Genomic DNA, 22,793 nt, shown 5'->3' with positions numbered 1-22,793 from the left:
AAAATAAAACACTTTTAATTAGCCGAGCCTGCTGTTTTGCCTTTGACTTTTATTTATTTTTTGTGTTTTTTTTGTTTTATAATCTCCCAACGATTATATTATTCGGCCGGGAGGGAATTGTCTGTGTCTGCAAGGTAAATTTAGGTTATTAGCGAGGAATGCTACAGTGAAGGATGAAGGACATTTCTTATCGCGACTACTCTGCCACAGGCCTCGCCTTTTGTTGTGCAATTGTTTTCCACTCTTGTTGTCTTTGTTGTCGCATACGCGCACGCACAGGCGCCACGCACAGGCGCCACACCGTTGTGTGTCACGTCGCCCGCCGTTCGGAGCCTCGCGTGTTTGCGTACGTATCTACGCTCGGCAGTGAGCAGTAAACAAGTCTTAAGTGCATTAACGTCCGTGCATGTTGCTGATGTCTTTGCAGAGAGCGCATGGCGCCCTACACCATCCCCACAGGCCTGCTTCTGGTGGACGAGATACCGAGGAACCAAATGGGCAAGGTCAACAAGAAGGACCTCCTAAGACACTTCTTCCCATGAATGCAGCTCAATGAACTGGATGACACCGTTTCCCGCCGCTGTATTTTTAGGGCTGACAACACGTGAACATTGCCTCCCCTCATAAGGTTTGTCAGTCTTAAGTATTATTTAAAAACAAACCAAAAAAAGGACATTTTCGAAGCTGTGTGTTTAGTGTTGTGGCCCTAGTCCAACAGAGTGACGCGTCCATGACGAAATTGACATCATGCTCAATCATGTAGAGTGCAAATGACTTTTAGGAGACACAAACTCTGCGGCAAGGATGTTAAAAATGATGTTTTGTTGGAAATACACATTTTTACTACATATTTTTTAATCCGAGAGGCAAGTCAATTTTTCTACATGATTTTTTTTTGCGTTACTTCCGAATCTTTTTCTCTAGCAGATCAGGTTTTTCATAATAATAATAATAATAATAATAATAATAATAATAATAATAATATTGTTATTATTATTATTGTTAACTCATTCACTGCCATTGACAGATTTACTTGTCTTTTCACAGTCCAGCCAATCAATCCCAGAAACGTGTTTATGTTTTTTTCTAATTTTTTGCCATTCGGAGTTTTGTAATAATAATAATAATATTAAAAATAATAATAAGAAGAATAATAAAAAATAGTATTGTAATATATTTAGTCATATTTATGAATTAGCAAAAGGTGGCATTTTTTCTGAAAAATAGCTATAAATTACAATGCATGGTAAAGTCGGTATTGCGCAAGCATTTATGGGTCAAACTTAAAAACAAAAAAATGAAAACATCTCAAAAACCTGATTTGCTAGGAAAAAAGTAATGTGATTTTTTTTTTTTAATTAGTCTCAAAAATATATTTTGGGACACATACACACACACACAAGCCATCACTGATTCAAATTGGGCTTTGACCAGCGTTATTTTTGACAGCTGTGATGCGATACTTACCTCTAAGGAAATTTACATGTGTTTTTGATGTCTATAAATAAATAATAGCCAATAAATTAATCTGTAGGACAATGATTTATTTGACATGGAAGGATATTGAATTCATATTGAATTCCTAAATGCTGCTGTCCAAATCATAGTTGGAAATGTACAGCACAATATAGATGCAGCCTTGCTGACTCAAAATAAAAAATAAAGCATTACGATTGAATGAAGTGTTTCCTCTTTTATTCAATGCCAAGGACGTTTATTCATGTTTTTTTTTTTTAAGAATCCAAGCATTCAATCCCTGGTATGCCATTGTTTTTATTTATTCTTTTTTTATGTAGTTGAGTAAAGGAGGGTCTGAAAATGGCTGGCACTGAATGAGTTATGTGCTACACTTGTTTTATATGAATGTGTGTGCGCAGCTGTGGTGACACAGGTGCGTCGGGGGCCTGGCGGCAGATTCTTGAGCACCGCAGCTGGATGCCCAACACTTCATCCCAACTCTTGCACCGCAAGCTCTTCTCGCCTCTCATCCTTTCCCATCACAATTTCCCCAACACTCGGCCTCCTCCGTCTTCATCACGACTCATAACAGATTGCAGCGGGGCCGACTTGACTCTTGAGACGCCTTTTCGAGTGCGCCCCGGTGTGCAACGGCACCAAAGAAAAGACACGCAGGAGCTATGAGAGGGCGGGACAATCGGAAATATTGGAAGAAGAAGGGGAATGAAAGACGATCCAGTCAGGATAAACAAACCTAATGAACAGCCAGAGAATTCCTAGATGGAAAGACACACAAGTGCAACCATCACATGGAACAAGCTCCTGTCTACACACACACACGTACTGGTCTGCCCACAGCCACCAGAGACCTGATTAAGAGAGCAGAGCTATCGATCTGTGGGCTGGCAGACTAGGATGGATGAGCAAGCAGGAGCACCAAAGGACGGCGTCCGTGGCCCCGAATCCCACCCCGCTGCCCCACCCAACCACCCACACTGCAGCTGGAAGTGGGCCAGGGCCACGGGCGGCAAGGCATCGCCTTTCACGCCTAGCGGGCCGCCAACAGCAGAAGGTCCGAACTCAGCCCGAAGTGCGTTGTCAGAAGTGCGCTATAGCAGGGTTGTACTCGTTTTTAATTAGTTTTCATGGTGTTATGTTCTGGTGTAAACCACAATGATGGGGATATAAAAGCAGAACAAAAAAATATATATATATTTACACACAAACGCAGGACCGACAAAGTACAACTCGGGACGCCGGTTCCAAATGAACCAGGAAAAAACAAAGCGCTCGCTAAAGGCAAGGAAAATAACGTAAACGGAATTAGCTTGTTGCCAAAGAACACCCAAAACGCGTACGATAGAAACCGAGAAAATCATTCAGTCAAAAATCTACTTGCACGAACAAAGATTTTGCAAAGAGGACGTAAACGGACATGAACCAGAAGCTTCTAGAAATTTTGTGAAGTTTCGACAATCCGACAGTGTGTTGTCTGCCTGGCGGTCCTTAAAGCGGGAATCAACCCAAACACATTTTTATCAAGAATTAGTTCCCAGCAATAAGTGCTTATTACAATAAGTGCAGTGCAAAATACTGCTTGAAAAGTTAGCTGCGTCACAACGCTAACGTCTTAAATAACGATAGGTTGGTCTCGCTTTTCCATCCCTTGTTTGCCAAGTTGCCCCTCGGTGGACACTCAGTAAAAAAAAAAAAAAATAACTCGCAGACGACTGTTCGACCGTCATTCTTCCAGCTAAAGGCCGCGCTGTAATACCGAAATAAATACTTTGAAAATCAACCCCAAAGGCTCATGTATGAGGTTAATTGCCAAAGACAAAAACACAGGACATCTTCACTATAATTATAGTTAGCGAAATACAGTTTCAGTTAATTTTCTTTTTTTTTTAAAAAAAAGCATTTTCGTCATTTTATTTCATTAATGACAAAGTTGTTTTTTTTTCATACTTTATTTATTTTTCGTTAACTAAAATAACTTTGCGCTATAGGTGTGTGTGAGTGTTAAAATGTTCACATGGAGGAGGGGAGCCTGTTTATTCCCTCGACTGAAGCTTGATCAAGTACTCGTGTCCTTGAACTATACTCCACCTCACACACACACGCACACACACACACCCGCACGCACTTGTGCCTGTGTTTGCTGGTGCATGGTGGAAGAGGTTGTTTGCAGATGGCTGCTTATTGGACCCCAGGGTCCAAGAGGATGGCTTATGGGGGACACTGGTGAGCTTGTTTAGGTGTGACACACACACAGTTTGGTCACATACGGGTGGCGTTAGACACGGTTTTGGTGGCCCTTGGTCAATATTCGGCTTTTTACAGCAGCGTGTCTGCGTGATGATTTTATGATGGCCACATAAGGTCTTAACGCAAACCAGCTGGCTTCACAAATGCACCAAAAATTGAAATAGCATTACATTTGTAAATGACATTTCCTTATTCACAGTTTTGAAATGACACTTCATTGGATCACTTAGTCTTAGTGGATTCATTTGCTGGGGGCATTTTTCCTAATTTAATGTCTGTTGAGACAAATCTACCAATGCAGGCAGAAGCACATCGGTTAACATTTTATCATTTCAATATGCTGTCAAAGCTATCGCTATCCGTTTTTCATCCTTTGTCCAACAAATCCTGTATTTCTCGACCGATTTCAACATATTCCAAAAATTCACGCAGCATGGGCTATTATTTTTCTCATTGCTATCATTCACAGTTTTACCACAATTTCACATTTTTCACCTCCAGAAAAAAAAAATCCACATTCATTGTTGAGGGGGAGTGTTTTGCAAAATATTCCAGCTCAAATCAGATTGCCATTCAACCTGATATATTTGATGTGCAAAAAAAAAAATCCACATCGCACACCATTCTACATTTTTAACTCAATAATTACCCATTTATTTCCAAAGAGACATTGAACAGTTTGTTCCCATTCTAAATTCAAAATGTCAGCTCATTTAATTCACATTGGGAACAATTTCAAAAATTCCTACAATCCCCACATTCCTGATATTATACATTTGTCACGCACATCTTGCACATTTTTCACCTAAATTATTTCACCTAATACAATATACTTAAATATCCTTCAATATCATTGAATATTATTCCTCATTTTTAACCAACATATTGCACATTTTAACCACTTACATTCAAGATGATTCTATATTATCATATAAATATCATTCAATCTCATTCCAAATCATTCAACACTATTCGACACAATTTTCTATCCTTCAACAACATTCCACTTCACTCGATATCATCCCACATTTCTATATTTTTCCCTTTAGCATTTTAGCATTTACATGCCATTTCTCCAGAAATTGCTTCATCTAGTTGAATTTTAATGTGTGTTATTTGAAACGTGACAATTAGCTAGCAAGGTGGAATAGTGGTTACCACATCAGCCTCACGGTTCTGAGGTACGGAGTTTGAATCTGGGCTACAGTCTTCCTGTGTGGAGTTTGTATGTTCTCCTCGTGAACATTTTCTCCAGGTGCTCTGGCTTCCTGTCACCTTCCAAAAACATAAGGAGAGGTTAATTCATTAAAGCCTCTGAATTGTGTAGACAGTTGTTTGTCTGTATGTGCCCTGCGGTGGGCTGGCAACCAGTCCAGGGTGCACCCCACTTCTCACCCAAAGTGTGCTGGTAGCTCTATATCTTTTCTGCAATAAGAAAAGTTTGCGTATTACAAACTACATATTGTGGCTGTTAATGTGTTCCATATTTATTCTACTATTACACTGGCCCAAAAAAATAAATACATTCGAGTGACGAAGATATTTTAATGGTTCCTGGGTGATTTTGAGCTGCTGAGTCTGAAAATCTATTTTGAATTGGCTCTATTTTTTTTTTTTTTTAAGGAGATAAATGTTTCTAACAATTGATTGATAATTAATGTGCTTTGACAGTTTACAAAATGTACTTTGATCGTTACTAAAAGTTCAGAGTTTTTGCTTGTTTTTCACATGAAACATGATTTGCATATAGAAGGCTCTCTGCGTTAACGATTGTTGTCTTTCACGATATCATATCAAAAATGAAAGACAAATACAGCCCGATCAAAGTTGTAGCATAAAGACAATACCGATATCCTAACTTGTGCTTTATTGGCACTTTTTTTAGACATAAAGATGAAATAAATACATACAGTATCTGAAAAACTCGACCCAATTCGGAAAAAAACAATGTCATCAAATCATTTTAGCTTTCTTGCCACCAAAATGTGTGTTGACCAGCGTTGTCAATATATCTTTCAAAATTGTATAAATGTGACAGTTTTTTTTGTTTTTGTTTTTTTTACTGCTTCATATGTTTGCGGCCACTGAGATGATCCCTTTTAAAAGTTGTCTTTGGAGAGCCAGTGATTCTCGCTGTAGTTTGCAACGGTGTAGAACTGCTTGCACTGCATCAAACTGAAAGCTGTGCTGTATTTCCCTCACTAATACGGGCGCCAAGTACGGCATATTTGAAACGCCTCTAATGATGATTCAGTGCCTTTTTATCCACCACAACATTGTCTTACTTTGTCACAGGGCTGCAAACATCCATCACGAAGTTGCTCCCATCACTACTCTTCAAATAGGGACGAGCAAACAACACAAAAGAACTGCCTCTGGATTCACAGCAGCGCACCCGCATCCCGCTGACCCCTTGCGTATACTGCAGACACACACACACACACATGCAATCAAAACACATGCACACTTTTGACATTCACAAAAGGCTCCAGTCCTGCAGCTACTTAATGACCACGAGGGGCTTTATGTTTGGAACTGTGTATGAGGAGGAGGGATGGGAGCACGACAGGCCTCGGGGACACCCACAGTCCGTACAGACGCACATGGTGAAGCCAGAACCCCAGAAGGCCTGTGTGGGTGCATGCTAGATGCTTGTAGGTGGCCTCTTGTTGTTTACACGCTGCTCATGTTTATTCTAAAGCTACATTCACATCGGTGGCTCAGCCTGCGGCTCCGGCTCGCCCCCTCTCTCTCTTTCTCTCTCTTTATTTCCTCCTTCACGGCTGTTGACCTTTTCCCACTCTTTCTTTCTTGCGAACTTTTTACTCTGCCTCCATGCTTTGCATTCACATCATTCGGGACACCTGCAAACCGGAACTTGAGTCAGATCCAAGACAACAATTCTCTGTTTTGACCGACGCTGTCTTTAGTTGAAGCGAAGGGTACGGAAATTATACGAGAAAGTGGAAAAACACTTAGATGTTGTGTTAAGCACGATTAAGGCCCCGGAGAAGCCATGTTAGGCAAATCTGAGACTCAGAGCTGTGAACCAGCCATCCCTACCACTGTTCCACCATGCTGGCCACGATCCAAATAGTTTGAAATCTTTTAATCGTGGCATTCATAATTTATAATGTGGACAGAAAAGGCTTGAATACAGTGGCGCATTTTATTCAGATAGCACTCACAAAGTGGTTCACATTGGCAAAATGTAGTCATACATATATATACCGTGTATATATATATATGTATATATATATATTTAACCCTTGTCTTGTGTTGGGTTCAGACTGACCTCAGAATTGACTTGAATATATACTGGGTATGTATGTATATATATATATAAATATATATATATATATATATATATATACACACACATATATACACATATATACACAGTATATATATATATGTATATTCTGACAGTGTGAACCAGTAGGTGTACCTAAAGTTCGTTTTTTTTTCTCTTTCCCTCATCATTGCTTGTATATGAAGAGAAGAGGGCAGTATTAATGCATCACTTTTTCACAGTTGAACACTGTCCCAAAAAAACAGAGAATCAATAGTGGATTTTATCACGCACGAGCTCTCATAAGTTGGCCCACTCCACAATGGAGAGACAAGGTCACGAGAGAATAAATAGTAGGCGGGCTAGCTAATGATCGATCATTCTGGACAAGCGGCTGCACCCAAGAGCAGGCCGGCTGACAAGATCATTAATAAGAGCTGCTGGGAGAGTGATCGATCAGCTCGATGAATGATCAGAGGCACAAATACTATAAAACACCTGCACGTCCAGCCATTTCTTTTTGGACGAGACGCTCGTAGTTTACACGAGCAAAATCTGCGATTCTCAAGCTATCCAAATCGGACGCCGCCGAATGTCTGCAAACGGACTGCGCGGCAGCATGTGTGTTTTCCAGTCTTTTGTGTTTGATTCAGTGTAATTGAAGGTAGATGAGGGCGAGTCGGCAGGGGTCACGGAGTCGCCTCGATCAAGCGTAATGGAGGCATTTATTATTGACGCTCGGCGCTCACAACAACACCGAGTTCCACGGCGGGGAGTCCATTTCAACAATGAGCCTGCGCCTTCTACTTTTTTTTATTTATTTTTTTATATCCGACCTTATCTAGTATGTGTCTTGCAGACTCTCACATCAACCGCCACCCCCCCCCCCCTTCACGCGTAAATATATCTTACTCGGCATCTCATCTAGATTCCTAATCTTTTCACTTAGAGGGAGAATGACTTGAGAAGGACTGTACTCTCCTCGCGTGGCTGCGTGTATCAATATCTGGCCATTGATCTGAGCCTCGCTTGCCTCTCCTCCTCCATTCGTCCACATATAGATTGCTTTTCCCAGCAGGTATCTGTGCCTACAATCTGGCTGATGGACGGCGTGCGGGGGGTGGGGTGGGGCGGGAGGCTGTATTGAACCAGGGTGTTACACGTGCCACTGCAATGAGTTAGACCACTGAACAAAAAGGGCCGCAAAAGTGTGAGACAAAACAGAGCTGGTTTGTAGCAATGCAGTAAAATGTGTGCTTTTTGGACATTTGAATCGTCAGGATTAAGCAAACCACACGGCAGTATAACGGCAGAATACAATGGAAGTCAAATACGCACATTTGTGAGGCATGTTTTGACCATTGCGTAATTGCCGCCTTGATCGCTTTGCATTGTTGTAAAACTCGGCCTGCCGAGAGTAGTGTAAAGTCAGTACAATCTATAGATGTCAAATAATGTGTGTGTTAGCCGTCAGATAAGACTTTATGGAGCTCTTACTTACACTTAACTCATTCACTGCCAGACATTTTCAGACCCTCTTTTACCCTGACATCAGGGGCGGAGCGTGGGTGGGCCTGGGTGTGCGCAGATGCTCAGGGCTCGGATAATGACCAATCATAGCTCAGCTTTAGAAAACAGGTGAGCCGTGGTTGGCCCCAAAAATAGCTAAAAACGGGAGGATTAACTCTTATTCCACAAACGCAATATTTATCAGAATGCCATGTTTCAACTAGTGGGCCGGCATAGAACATATTATCGAAAAAAAAAATGTTTCGGTTGACTTCCACTTTAAGAATTTATTAGGTTATTTTTCAGGTTTTTTTTAACCATAACTATTGTTGATTTTGGTTGGACGGTTATGCATAATTGATAATCAATTTGAACAAGATTGGGCTTCTAAATTATTATTTCTGATGCTATTGCTCCGTACTGTATGTGTTTATTTGTTTTACCTGAAGAGCATCAACATCTTCTTCCTGTAGTATGTAAGCATGCCGTTCGAAGAAACATCTAATTACACCAAGTGTCCTAAAAAATGACACAATGATGTTTTGCTGCGGTGTTTAGTGTTACATTGCTAAAGCATAAACCTGTTGGCTAAAGCTCATGGAGTCAATAAAGGGGGGGGGGGGGATAGCTTGTGTGTGCGCGCATTCGGTGAAGTCATTTTGATGTGTGAATGCATTTGTCTGTATGTGTCTGTGCTGTTGCCATCAGTGGCTGACCATAAATCAGAGGCCTTCAGGCCGGGGGATTGCCCGGCTCGTGGCTCCATGTGTAATTACAAAGCTGACATTTAAACAGCAGCAGCCATATTTCACTCGCAGCGCTGGACGCGCAGTGGTCTACGGGCGGAGTAAAAGTTTTCAACTGAGGAAAAAAAAAAAAAAAAAAAGGGATAGGAAGAAAAAAATCAATAGGAAATAGAATGCATTCTAATGCCTTGTTAATGGGCCCGCATATTAATTATTCAAATGTGGCCATTTTGACTGCTCATTAAAATGGCAGCTGAGAGGAGAAATGTGCAGCATTACCCTGCATGTAGTGCTCACGCTTTGGTCTTTTTATACGACTGCATGTACACTACAAGACACCGTTAGTTGGTTTTATCGCATTCATTTATGCGCAGTTGCCCCCGCAACAATGTGTCAGGGTTATAAGAGTTTTTGTTTTCTCATTATAGTTATTTATTTATTTATTATTAATTCTGTTAGTTTTCATTTGTTTTTAGATCAGGTTTGTCCGTTTTTTTTTAAATAGTTAGTTTTGTTCTTATTAGCTTTGGTATAAGTTTTATCTATCTCTATCTATTTCACTTGTCTTCGTTTGGGTCGTGGGAGGATTGGCGTCAATCTCAGGTGACTTTGGGCGAGAGGCGAGTGTTCCCAGGACGGTTGCCAACCAATCGCAGGGCACACTTTATACAAGCAACCATTCAAAAGGAGGGAATATTACTAATAAGTAGGGCTGTCAAACTTAAAGCATGAACTATGGAAATTCATTGAAATTTTATAACGCACTAAAAAAAATTAACTCCGTTTTATTTACTTCCTGTTGCAGCTGACCTCTGTTACTGTGCAGCCACACGTAGAGGAGAGTCACTGTCGCAAAGACGGACTTTTACGTAGTTTTACTTTAAAAAGTTGCTCGACAGCTCATTGGAGAAATCCAAAATATTTTGCACACTTTGCAATGCCAAATTCAAATACCGTATTAGTTGTACATCTTCGGTCGTTCAACTGTTGTATTTTACAGGAAAATAATCGTATCCAGGGTCAAAGAAAGCCATTAGAACAATATTTGAATCGAAATATACTTTTTTCCCCCAACATTAATTCCAAGATTTTACTCAAATCAATATCGACTCCAAGCTTCGTAAAAAATTGTAGTCGAAAAATGTGATTAATCGATTAATTAATTTTGCGATTAATTAGTTTAAAAAATGTAATCGCTTGACAGCACTACTAGTAAGCTTTCTTGCTTAGGTACAACAATGCAAAATTATGGACAAATATTCATATTCAAGACATTTACTCAGTAGTGTCTCATAACATGACTTCAATGCAGGCAGGGCCGGTAGGTGGACCCTTGAGGTTGGGGGTTACATGCATTGGCACGATGAGTGTGGCCATTAAAAATGGAGGGGAGGTAAAACAGTGATTCAAGGGTGAAGATTAAAAATCCTTCTCTTCCTCCTGCTGTCAGTCTGCATTTGCTGACTATTCAGACAAGGCGACGCATGACTGGATTCCTAATGGCGCTGAAGTAGCCATCACCAGCGATGGCTCTTTGTTGATTTATTTCGCCGATTACAGCAGCGCCACCGCAGCTCCTCCCTCTTCTTCTCAACATTACCATTTAAGTAGGGCTGATTATGGAAAAAAAATAACAATCAAGATTATTTTGATTGATAGTGAAATCACGATTATAGAAAGCAATTCATTGATTTCAAAATGTTACTTATTCAACTACCAATACTCAAATACTGTGGGGGGTCAGGTACAAACAATGACCTAAATATTCAATATCATGTGCAATTCAATCCTCTTGCAAACCAAATTACCTAGGCTAACCTGGGACATCGGGTATCATATTTCGTGCCATGTCATGTGGAAAGGTGTGTTGGTAAGACAATTTAAAAAAAAAATCCTTAAATACTTGAAAACTCAACTTAAATATAACTTGAAAGAACAAGAAAAATAATAGCAAAGTGAAATAATAGTATACTAAAATAATATCAATAAAAAATACTTTGGATAAATACAAATAAATAACAGCTGTTCCTGCACGTGCCCCAGTATCAGAGGCGGACTGGTCGGTACAGCGGGAGTGAGAATTGTTTTGAATTTTTTTAATCAATTAATGCTACGCGGTTGTTAATATGTTGCAGCAACCACCTATTGTTTCCCTAACCCCTCCCCTTCTGTCCCCCGCTCCTTGTGTGTCAAGCGGCGCTGGCAGGTGGGCCCCGCCTCCATCAGACAGCAGGCCTTGCCTTCTTGAAAAACAACTGCACACGGAACGAAGATAACGCTAACATTTAATTTTATTCCTTGTATTACCGTTTAACTTCATTCCTTGTGTTGTTCATTGCAAAGAACTCTGCTTTGCACTTTGTAATATCATTGTTTGTATTATGTACACTTTATAAGTTGTCAAATAAGTTGTCAAATGTACAACATTAATTTTGCATTGTTGTCAAATGTACAACATTATGCTTTTACGAAATCCTTTACATCACTGCTTATTAGCCATTAGCATGTCAATGGGATACGACATTGACTTTAGCACTAGCGCTGTCGTTCTTTCTAAAACAAAGCGTGACTTACTGTATGTTCAAATGTACAATGTGGTTATTTTCGTTGTGTGTTTACTTTTACAGTCGAGTCCAACTGGGGTGACGTTAAAGAGTTCAAAGCACTCTCGAGGAGGGCAGAAACTCGTACATGTCACATGCTGGCTGCGCAAGCAACACAGTGCTTTACAACGTCGGAAACCTGCAAACACACTGTGCCGTTCGACTCATCAGTCATTTTTCTTCAATTAGAATGTTTTTATGGTCAAGGGAAGCCAAAATGGAAATGCCGATTAACTTGCCCCGCCCTACATTCAAGCACTCCATTTCCCTCATTGAATCCCCCATTCTTCACACCGACACATAGTGAGAGTGTCTTCTTTTCAGCACCATGCCAGTGGCAGGGAACATCTGTCTCGAGGTCCCCCTGCCACACAGTGTTAGTCAGGGTGGGTCACTCACTCGAGTGGCCTGTCTGGGAGGGCCTGTGGGCAGAACGGGGCCGGACTGGCTCCACACACGAGGGCGTCCATGCGGAAATGTGTCCCCGGGTCCATCCTGCTTGTCTGTCTCGTGCCATTTGTAGCCGCGCGCGTGGTTTTGTGCGACATTTTGCAGACGGTTCTTTTGTAGGTCAGAGGGCACGCAAGCGGCAGAACAACAAAAGGCTGCCCCTCGCCGCCCTCTCCTTCTCGGTGTGTCTTTTGCAGCGTCCTCCGCTTGTCTTCCTCTCTGGCTCCGTGCAAATGTCCTTTTGCTAAGTGCACAAGTCTGAGTGTGTCTGTGATTCTTGCAGCAATGCTCAACCCGCTGCAATTACACCTGGCATTTTTACCTGAACGCCTAAAAAGGTGCATCCAAAGTAAATTGAAGCTGTACTTGAACCTTTTTCAGTTTTGGTCGGTTATTGAAGATAACACTTTGAATTTTTCTCCTCAACAATCAGAATCTTTTTAAGTGCAACTGGCACTGAATTATGGAACTTTGAATACATAAAAGAAGGCGGATTTTATGTCCCCCTATTTTTTTATTTATTTTTTTTAAATCTGTCTGGAAAATTATGTAGTAGCGTGGTGGACTAAAATAACACAACAGGATTGCAGCTCAAAGGCTCCTCCAATTCCTTTTCAAATTTGACAATGATTCATTGGCCGTTGAATGCGTCAATCACCATCTTAGCAAGTTTGGTTGTGACTGCAAACACAACTAATGAATCGTCCATATGCAGGGGTGGTACTAATTACGCACGTAATTTATTCATTGGCTGTTGTTGAACTCTTGACACGGGAAACATTCGTTTATTGGATCAAGTAAGCAATCAATCAAACCTAAGGTCCGGTTTATGTTTTGAAATCTCGTGTGGCTAAATGGTCAAAGCTAACTCAATCTATGATGGAAAATATGTACAAAATATGCGTATCTGATATCAACATGTAACGGTTGGAGCAGCTAGTAACGTGGCTTTATGGATGTCAGGCTTGTTGTGGACTAACTATATTACTGGAATACTTTTACTGGACCCTTGTCGATGTAAAATGATCATTTCTGATGGATTATGAAATTGTGTCGGACCTTTGAGCCTGAAATGGTGAGTTCCATATTTGTTTGTGTGTTAGCGTTTGTTTTGACTTAAATGCTTGCCGAGCCTGCAGACATGATTGCATTGCAATGTTTGGTATTATTCGAATCTGCGGAAAACATGCCCGGGAATGCTTCGAAGTTGTTCTGTGTATAGCGAGTCATCCCGCGGGCACGACGCGAACACCCACTCGTGGGCCCACCCGTGGGCCGATGGAATTGCAATTTAAACTACAGCGATTGTGTATCCATGTGCACAGCCAGTGTTTGTCCATCTTAAATCGTCTTACTTTTAGTCTGTTTAAATTGTCTGGATTCTGTTACGTTGCATATTTTTACCAAATCAAAGTGGATTGCTATCAGATGCAGCAGGCTGTCAGTCACACGGCAGATAGCCCCTTCTTCATGCAGCCGCAACCCAGATAAGGTGGGAATTTAAGGGAAATAGTTGTTAGTCAAATACTTGAGCAGAATTGGAATATGTGCACTACTCACTCAGGTGCGTTTATTTTCCTGAATCTATTTTCTGCATCCTTTTTACAATTTCCTGACTTGATTTCATTTTCAATTTTATGTAGTCTCGGTCCAGTTCAGCCTCTCTCCCCGCCTCTCTATTTTAAAACCTTAAGCTGTCTCTTTCCCTTCATATCCATCCATCTCTCTGTCTGGCCTTTTCTGAAGCTGGGGAATTGATCATCCGTATAGCAGGATGTTTGTTGGCCATGCTGTGTGTGATAGATGGACGAGTCACTGATGTGCAGCTACCTGCAGAGACACAAAGCAGACAGCTATTTAGTAGCAGAACAAGACACATTGCTTTTCTTTTATTGTTTTCAAACTGCAGGGATGCGTGTGTGTGTGTGTTAGGGGTGTTTAGAGGGAGGTTTGGGAGGTAGAGGAAGGAAAGAGAGGAAGAAAAACAACAACAGATGCTTTTTGGCTGTCCGGCAACATGCAGCAACTGTACACAAGATGAGCTATTATCCATCTACAGTGTATCACTATGTTGTTGACAAATCAATGGCTCTGACAGTGATGACTGTGTGTGATACAGCAAAGCACTCAGACTGTCTCCGTGCCTGCCTGCTGTGGAAGCTTCAGCAAGGGAGCACTTGAGGCAAGAGCACTCTGAGCCATGAGGGGTGTGTGTGTGTGTGTAAGGGGGTTGTGCGAGCATGTGTGTGTGTGAGAGAGAGAAAAAGAGTGACAATATAGAAGATGTGTATTCTCTCTGCTTGTTTATTGTTTTGTCAATCATAGGTTTCAATCATGTGACCTGTGTGATGCACACGTTTATGGGTTTTTGAATATGACTCATGCTTGTAAAGTGTATCACTATTCTGAGAATTTAGTAGAAAATGTTTTTCACTTGAATTTGGGGGGAACAGACACACATTTAAATTGGTTGCATTTGTTGCATCCCTCCATTTGTCGTGCACAAGTCATTCACTGCCGGACATTTTCAGACCCTCTTTTACCGTAACATTTGAAAAGAATTGTAAATGCATTCCTGGGACTGAATAGCTGGACTGTGAAAATATGAGTAAATTTGTCAATGGCAGTGAATGAGTCAATGTAAATGAATACTGTATAGAAATTATAATATAAATTAACTAATACGCTGGACTGGTTGCCAGCCAATCCCAGGAATTAGTTGCATATTATGAAAATAACAGAGCTGGGCATTTTACAAAAAATGTACCTGTCTATAGGCCGGTCCGCCTCTAATTTTAAACGGCCGTCTGTCCAAACTTTCACTGACCCTTTGCTCCAGTATGCATTCAGTCAGTCAAACTAAATATGTAACAATTTACAGGAATGGCAGCCGTAAGATTGTGAGGAGATATTGTTTAGTTTGATGAGTAAATGATTTGAGAGAAAATTCACAGACTCTGCTCTCAATGTGAGATTTGAGCTGCTCTATTCAAAAGGCAGCCTGTATTTGTCTTACAATCTTGCAATCCAGCTCATGAAGGGAGCATACGAGGCCTGTCGCAGAATGTTCGGCAATCATCCATTCATGCGGAGATGTAAAGTTCTTTATGGTTAAGATGGCGCACGCCATTGGCATTGCGTAAAGATAAGGACCTTGTGTGGGGTATGTGAATATCGGAGGGTGGTGTGTAAATGGCCAATCCAGGGCTTTCACTGTCAGTTTTGAGAAAGGAACTGAGGAGGAGTTAAAGCAGAGTTTGATTGGCAGGTAGAATGAAGTGCCAGGGGGCGGGTCACTGAAGTGAAAGTGCAGGTTCTCATACAACACTTGACTGCTTGTCTTTGCCATGTTGCTCGGGACACACGAGGCCACTGGTTTGTAATTTGTTCTCTTTTGCTTTGTAACATTACCTTTTATTTATCTTTTGTCTTTCCATCTGCTCCATAACAATCTGTTAGAAGTGTCAGAATGTCAGGCGACCTGAGGCAAGACTCGCCAATTAGTGTGCTCCTCGATTAATTTTGGGGGGTGGGGGGGGGGGGGGGGGGTAAATCCCCCAAAACACTAGTTGGGTAATTTATTTCATTTATTTTTTATAAACCCAGAAAATTCTTCGAGAAATGCAGATAAAAATTAAATGTATATGTTCCCACGAAAAATGAGTGAGGAATCCAAATTATGGATTATAAAACATTCATATATAAATGGGAAAAATCCCAAATCTTAAAAAATATTAGGGGGCAAAATTAGTGAATATGCGAATCAACTGGTGCCGAACTGCGAATATGCATGGTCTTGCCTTTCGCTTGTATGGACCCCAGGTAGATTAACTCTTGTATATTGCGAGAGCTAATGGGGATCCAATAAACATCAACATAAACTCTAGCTTTAAGATGTAATATCACCTATCGCCACTAGATGACAGACATGCCTTGGTTGCACTTTCACTGGATCTTATACTGCCCATTAATCGGCTTTTATTTATTTTTTTGCAGATTTGGAATAATATGCAGGTCAAACATAATACCTCAATAATATTCCAATTTTGAGTGGGTTGATTTTTTTTTTTGTGAAAGAAATGTACAAAATGAGTTATTGCACTTAATGTTGTTTTTGATGTTCAGCAGTTTTGTGCCATCCTTGAATGGCAATTTTTATGCAAGAGAGCCCATTGCACTGGATTTTTTCACAGTATCTGGTTATTTTTCAGTTTTTTTGTCCGTATTTAAAATAGCATTTATGTCATGCATCTGGTTTAAGTTTAAGTTGCCTATCTCTGCTTTAGTCATTCATTTTGCAGTTAGGTGTAATAAGTGAGGAGGAGACATTAGGATGAGTCTCCTGCCTAAAATAACATATTATGTTGGAACATATTTTTTTTTATTGTTTGCATTAGACACAACAGGACAAGAAAACACTGTCAGAGAATATGGGGCCGTTCTTGGAGGACCTTATCAGACATACGGAGGGATGAGCAGCAGAGGCCTAACGGAGACAGTTGATGGGGTTAAAAGCGACCACTGTTAGCGGCGCAGAAACAAGAAGACAAGTGTCGACAGCGACAGGAAAAAGACGGAGCCTCCCCCATCCAAAACTCCCACCATCCCTCCCCCCCATACCACAGACAAGCATATGTGGGCTGACAACATGACATTGCCAGCAAAGAGGAGGCAAGCGAGGGAGAGAGAGAGCGAGAGAGAGCGAGAAAGACCAAGAGCCAAACTAGCCCTGACATCTCCGATTGTGACAGCTGATGGAGGCAAATTAGCCTCACACATGCATGCGACTGTCAACCCTACCCTGAAAACCACCCCCTCCTCCCCTTTGCTGCAAACCAGCCCTCTCCGCAATTACACCCCCCACCCCCCCAATACCATCTACCCAAAAAGCCATACAGACTCCTTTCTAATATCGTTCTCTCTGTCCCTCTTCCCGATGGACTCACAGAACCACCCTTAAGAGCTCAGGGATGAAGGATATGACATTTCATGGGTGGCTTTGCATCACACACAGCTTTTCAATTTTGACTTGGTATGTTCCTCTTGAAGCCGAAATCAACCCAAACACATTTTTTTCAAGAATATGTTCACAGCAGGCCCGCTAGTTGCAATCCGGCATTCTAATTAATATTGCGTTTGTGGAATATGAGTAAAGCAGCAAAATCCACCCATTTTTAGCCAACTCACGGGGCGGCCATTTTCTCACTTCTGTCGACTGAAAATGACATCACAACTACTCAGGGCTCTGGTAACGACCAATCACGGCTCAGCTTCAGAAAACAGGTCCCCTGAGATGGCTAAAAACAAGTGGATTAACTCTTATTCCACAAATGCAATATTTATCAGAATGCCTTGTGTCAACTAGTGGGCTTGCATAGAACATATTTTTTAAGAAAATATGTTTGGATTGACTTCCTCTTAAACCGCAATGACCCCAGCCATAAGTGTAACAACCACATCACCATGCAAGTCAGGGACAATGGCAGCAAGTCGCAAATGTTCTGACTTTAGACCAAGCAGAGCAGATATCCATAACTGTAATATGTGTAATCCCCATGACTCAGGTGTCCTCACACAGCCAGGCGTCCCCTGTGGTGTTGGGAGTTGGTGCATATAGCATACTCAGATGATGGATTAGCTATATAGCTACTATGTATTTTGGCTTCTCGCATTACATTTTTTTTTTTTTTATTTCAACTTGGATTAAAAGGTCTTTTTTCTCTTGTGGGGAAGGAAAGAGGGCAGAAAGGCATTTTTGAGAGTGTCTAGTGCTTGTATATTTCTGTGAAAGAAACAGAAAGCTGGCATTTTACTCTCTGACAGCTATGAGAAGAATGAAGGGAAAGAGTGTACGCTCTCAGTTTTGTGTGCGTGTGTGTGTGTGTGCGCGCGTGAGTGCAAGGAGTCAGACTTGCACCCTGGGACACAATGTCATCGATCGTGCTGCAGGAAGAGGCCTATTATCTCCAGCCATGGTTCAAGCGGGAGAGTCAAGTGTGTCATATTTGTTGGCTCTAATTGGCAACCCACCCCGGTGGAGGCAGACTGGGGTGAAGGCAATGCAGTGGGAAGTCTTACACCACCTACCCCCCTCTCTACCTCGCACACACTCGACACCACTTGGAGCCCTGTGCTTCTTCAGTGCATTTTTTCATTACTCCGGTTTATGTCGGCAACAGATAAAGACGTGGCAGTCGCATTAAGAAACTTAATGCCAAATAGTATAAATACGTGTCTGGTTAGTAAACGAAACAACAAACGATTTTAATTGTAGATTTAGATAATTGTAGATTTAGATGACGAAACAAATCGCAGAGTTGTGTTGAGTAGCTTTATTCTTCACACCCCTTTGTTGTCTTCGAGAATACAGATCGAAATGTGCTTTCTTGAGTCTGCTGTCTGCTAGCAGTGTTTTGTTTTTTTGTTTTTGTTTTTTTGTCCTCGCCTGTCTCCTCTCTTTTTATGGTGCAACACTGCCCTCTGCAGGCGGAAAACTATTGGATGTAATTTATGTTATCAGGGTTAGGAGGTTACAGTCCTCTGTCCCTTTCAGGCGGCAACTGGTGGACTCTTGATTATTTGCCCCCAACCCCCAATTATCTCCTCCCCTTTTTTTCCCTTTTTTTTTTTTAAACGCTGATAAATATTATTCCATATACGTTTTCCACGAATAACTGGGGGAAATTGTGGGCGGTTCCCATAAAAACTGGGAAAAAAAAAATCATGGGCTGAAAAAAGAAAAAAAATCCACGAATATGCGGACCCGTGGTTGCTGAACTGCAAAAAACTTCTGCTCGACCGTAGTTTTAAGATGTAATATCACCAATCACCACGAGATAGCAGTCATGTCTTGTTGCACTTAAACGGGTCTCACTGCATTATACTACAACATGAGTTGGCCTAATAGTGTATATATTTTTTCTGCGCACAGAAAGACCACAGCCAGAACTTCAGAACTATGAGGCAGACGTGCTAACCACTATTCCGTTTTGCCCTTCTCACACACTCATTGAAGTAAAATGTTAAACGATAAATTCTTGCTCTCATTAAAATGCTCCTATTTGGCGTGCTTGTTTTTGTGTGTGAAGTAATAATCATCAAGGATTAAGATAAAGGGAGACAGTCAGTTATAAAAAAATAAGTACATTTTATATTTAACTTACATTGCAAAAAGTAGAAGTGATTTGCCATGTATTTATTTTCTTCAAATACTGCTACTTGCTTGGAAAGTAGAATACTTTACGAGGTTCTGAATGAACATCTAAACATTTTTTTAAATGCGTATGGTAATCATTTATTCAATATCCGTAAGTGTCAGTTACTGCAATGTAATCCAAGTCCAAGGGCCCATTGTCTGCATTTACTTGTCAGTATTAATCATCTCTGTAAGACATACAATTCATGGACCAGCCTTTCCCTTTGGGGTATTATTTTCTAACATATCTTCTCACCGGTAGGACTCCATATGGATGACATTTTAAAACCTTTATTTTTTTAAGTAAGTAGCAAGTACGAGAAGCTGAGAAATGCTGCTGAGTGCGGCCCCAAATACCCCCTCTGAGTCCCTTAATGTCCATAAAGTTGCATTATTTAGATGCAGTAACTCAGCAAGCGTGTATAATGTGAACGTGAATGAGTGCTTGAATGGGAACCAAGCACATCTGCACATGCTCGATGATATGCAGACACTGTCAAGAAAGTTTAAAAAGAGTTTTGCTCTACAAAACTGGCAATTTTATAGATCTCTCTGAAATCGAGTACAGCAATCACACCGACAGCAAGAGCGGAATAGACTAGACTAGATTAGAATAGATTTGAATAGACTAGAATAGAAAATAAGAACATTTATTGTCATTTATTTGGCCTACCTGGTGCAGCCCCCGACAGCAATTAGCGCTCAAGTGGAAAAGATATAAAGGAGTGATGGGGAAATGTTGGGTATGCTTTTCATTTTGACAGACACACAGCACATGACAAGTAATTGGTGGCAAGGCGAATTGTTGTTATTGGATTACCTTTGTCTATTTTTCTCCACAGCTACCCAGCTCATGCAGGATTAGCACGCTGAAGCTTTTCTTGTTTAAATTGTTGTATTAGTTTGGGCTGGTGAGTTCCACTATCCCCATTTATTTGTTGTTTCTTTGTTCACATATATTGAGGGTGTGCGTGTGGGTGTCTTTTCTTACGTTGGGGGGATAGCACTGTATCCGATTAATCTTTTATTTGGGTTGGCGTTACGTGTTAACCCCACTTTTCTTGTTTATTTGTTTTAAGGGTCTCCCTATCCCTTTTGCTTGTTTGGACTATTTCTTCTTTGATCAAAATAAAGCTTGTGGTATCTGACCTCAAGACTGGCTTTTCCGTACTCTTACTCTGCATGACGTCTGCATCGGCACGTCGATGCACACAAACGCGCACGCACACACCCACACACACACACACACACACTGTGGTATGAGCCTGTTAATGACGAGTGTGTGTGTGTTTGTGTGTGAGGGTGGGGAGAAGAAAGAGAAACATAAAGGCGACTCATGCTCCTAAAATGACAGAGACAGGTGGTGTTAATATCGCCCCTTTATAACTCACGCAAACGCATGTACACCCACCGTCGGCCTGCCAACACATTCAATTAGCTCAATTCCTTGCTTACTTTCAACAGGAAGCAATGCAAAGTTGTGACATCCGATTTTATTTTTATTAGTGCATTACTGTGGATTCATAATCCACTGAGCTAAATTTGGGTGGTCAATTTGCTTTTGAGTAGGTGCCACGCTTCCCCACCAGGCATCTCATTGTTAAAACGTTAATTTTAGTTTCGGAGACGGGTCAGAGGGGATTTACCGGGTTGATGTTCGACACGAAAATGTGTGTGTGTCTGTTGAAAGAGAGGCCAATGCCCTCCTAAATCTTTTCGCCTCCAAAGATCAATTACAACCTTTGACCTTTGAGCAGACCTGTTCAGAAGGCCTTGAAGAGTGTTTGAACGTAGTATTGAGAGCACTTAAGCTTCACACTCTCCCCGACAAACCATTGTAAAATGCCAAAAACATTCTCCCGGGCTCCCTCAGAAGCATTTTTGTTCAGTTTTGCCCTTTAAATGTCAGTGGCCTCTTGGAACAAGGGCACTAGATCAATCACGGCTCAGCTTCAGAAAACAGGTCAGCTGTGATTGGTTGTTACCTGAGCGCTGATCAGTTGTGATGTCATTTTCAGTTGACAGACGTGACAAAATGGCCGCCCCCAGAAATGGCTAAAAATGAGTGGACTCATAGAACATAGTCTTGAAAAAACGATGTTTGGGTTGACTTCTACTTTAAGGGTGATTTTCATTTCATGTCGTTTTGTGGTGTAAAAACAAGTTGACTGACTTAGTTGACTGGTAAAAACACTACTTGTGTCTACACCACCGACAGCTGCCCCACTTCTCTCTTCATCTGTCTGCGGGCTGCCAGGACTGTGAGTGACGGCACATGTGCTGGGGTACATGGGAGGGCCACTGCTGAAATTCTAACCCTTACCCCGCGACATGAGACATATCCCGGCTATGGGCAGGGAGGAGCTCTGAGGGACAGATGCCGGCAGAAGGAAAGAGGGAGACACGGAGAACGAAGGGCAGCTTTTAGGCTCGCGCTGTGTTTGCGCTTTACAGAGTCAAGTTGTTCTTGGAGGAGGTCTTTTTAATGGTGAGCTTGTGAGTTCAGGTGCTGAGGATGGCCAGCAGGATGATGATAGCGTGTGTGCTGGCTGCTGCGATTTGTCAGGTAAAATCAATTCTCTTCCTCATTTCGTCATCCTTCAAATACTGTCTGTTATCTAATACTTTGGGTACCTGTCACCACTTCAGCATATTGATAGAGACTTGGAATACTCGCGAAATTATACTGTTGGTTATGTTTACATTTGCAAACCACTTGGTAGTTACTACACGGAATCTACAGATGAGCTACATTTATTATCTGTAAGATTCTGAATTCATCTTCAACACTGTCTTCGCGACCATGTGTCCCAGCACTGATCGGGAATGGCCTTCAGTTGCCCCTGCTTCTCTCCTCGTGCAGTTTATATTCTTACCCGAGTGATGTTTGTAGCCAATTTTCATCAAGACAGACACACAACTCACTGCGCAATCAGAAGTTGAAGTTGATGTCAACATTTTTACCTCGGATGGAAAGAGGATGGCTCCAGATGTGTACGTAGCAAGATTCAGGGCATCGTTTGTAGCACCTGTCAGCAGACGCCATTATGAGAATGGATGACAATGTAAACTGACATTTTACCAACAGCACCTCCAGCCATCATTAGTCTTTCTCGGTGTTTGTAAAAGTAATGGAGCCCAAGTTGGTCGGGTGAGTGAGTTTGCCTCCGGTGAGTCTCTGGAGACGATCTTTCAATATGCTGCTCCATCCGAATATAAACAATGTCACTCCATTCACATTTCCATCGAGTTAAATGTGGAATTTAGTTAGTGCT

The 22,793-nt window shown here is 41.4% G+C and overlaps 2 protein-coding genes and 1 long non-coding RNA gene across 7 annotated transcripts in view; 2 read left to right on the top strand and 1 right to left on the bottom strand.

Moving 5' to 3' along the window:
- The window catches only part of acsf3 (acyl-CoA synthetase family member 3), a 29,889-nt gene extending 24,593 nt beyond the window's left edge, over positions 1–5,296 (top strand). The window contains exons 11-12 of one of the 2 annotated variants that reach the window (XR_015086073.1): positions 428–628; positions 1,878–5,296. Coding sequence is in view for 1 of the 2 variants with exons in the window: in XM_086025130.1 (XP_085881256.1) it covers positions 428–542 (115 nt within the window). In the remaining variant the exon portion in view is untranslated. Of the gene's footprint in view, positions 1–427; positions 1,683–1,877 lie in introns of those variants that run through there. The other variant, XM_086025130.1, reaches the window with a different exon arrangement.
- Positions 4,194–22,793, bottom strand: part of LOC147149739 (uncharacterized) — a 19,825-nt gene continuing 1,225 nt past the window's right edge. Inside the window, exons 2-4 of one of the 2 annotated variants that reach the window (XR_015086075.1) lie at positions 22,483–22,547; positions 12,273–14,153; positions 4,194–4,998 (exon numbers count right to left, since the gene is read on the bottom strand). This is a non-coding gene — a long non-coding RNA (uncharacterized LOC147149739). Of the gene's footprint in view, positions 4,999–11,469; positions 14,154–22,482; positions 22,548–22,793 lie in introns of those variants that run through there. The other variant, XR_015086074.1, reaches the window with a different exon arrangement.
- The window catches only part of cdh15 (cadherin 15, type 1, M-cadherin (myotubule)), a 22,283-nt gene continuing 12,547 nt past the window's right edge, over positions 13,058–22,793 (top strand). Inside the window, exon 1 of one of the 3 annotated variants that reach the window (XM_086025128.1) lies at positions 13,058–13,120. Coding sequence is in view for 2 of the 3 variants with exons in the window: in XM_086025125.1 (XP_085881251.1) it covers positions 22,034–22,084 (51 nt within the window). In the remaining variant the exon portion in view is untranslated. Of the gene's footprint in view, positions 13,121–13,144; positions 13,399–21,655; positions 22,085–22,793 lie in introns of those variants that run through there. The other 2 variants (XM_086025126.1, XM_086025125.1) reach the window with 2 other exon arrangements.

The sequence above is a fragment of the Filicampus tigris genome, chromosome 3, assembly GCF_054856515.1.
Source record: "Filicampus tigris isolate MCC_2025a chromosome 3, RoL_Ftig_1.0, whole genome shotgun sequence".
Lineage (NCBI taxonomy): Eukaryota > Metazoa > Chordata > Actinopteri > Syngnathiformes > Syngnathidae > Filicampus > Filicampus tigris.
This window is presented reverse-complemented; position numbering and strand designations above follow the sequence as displayed.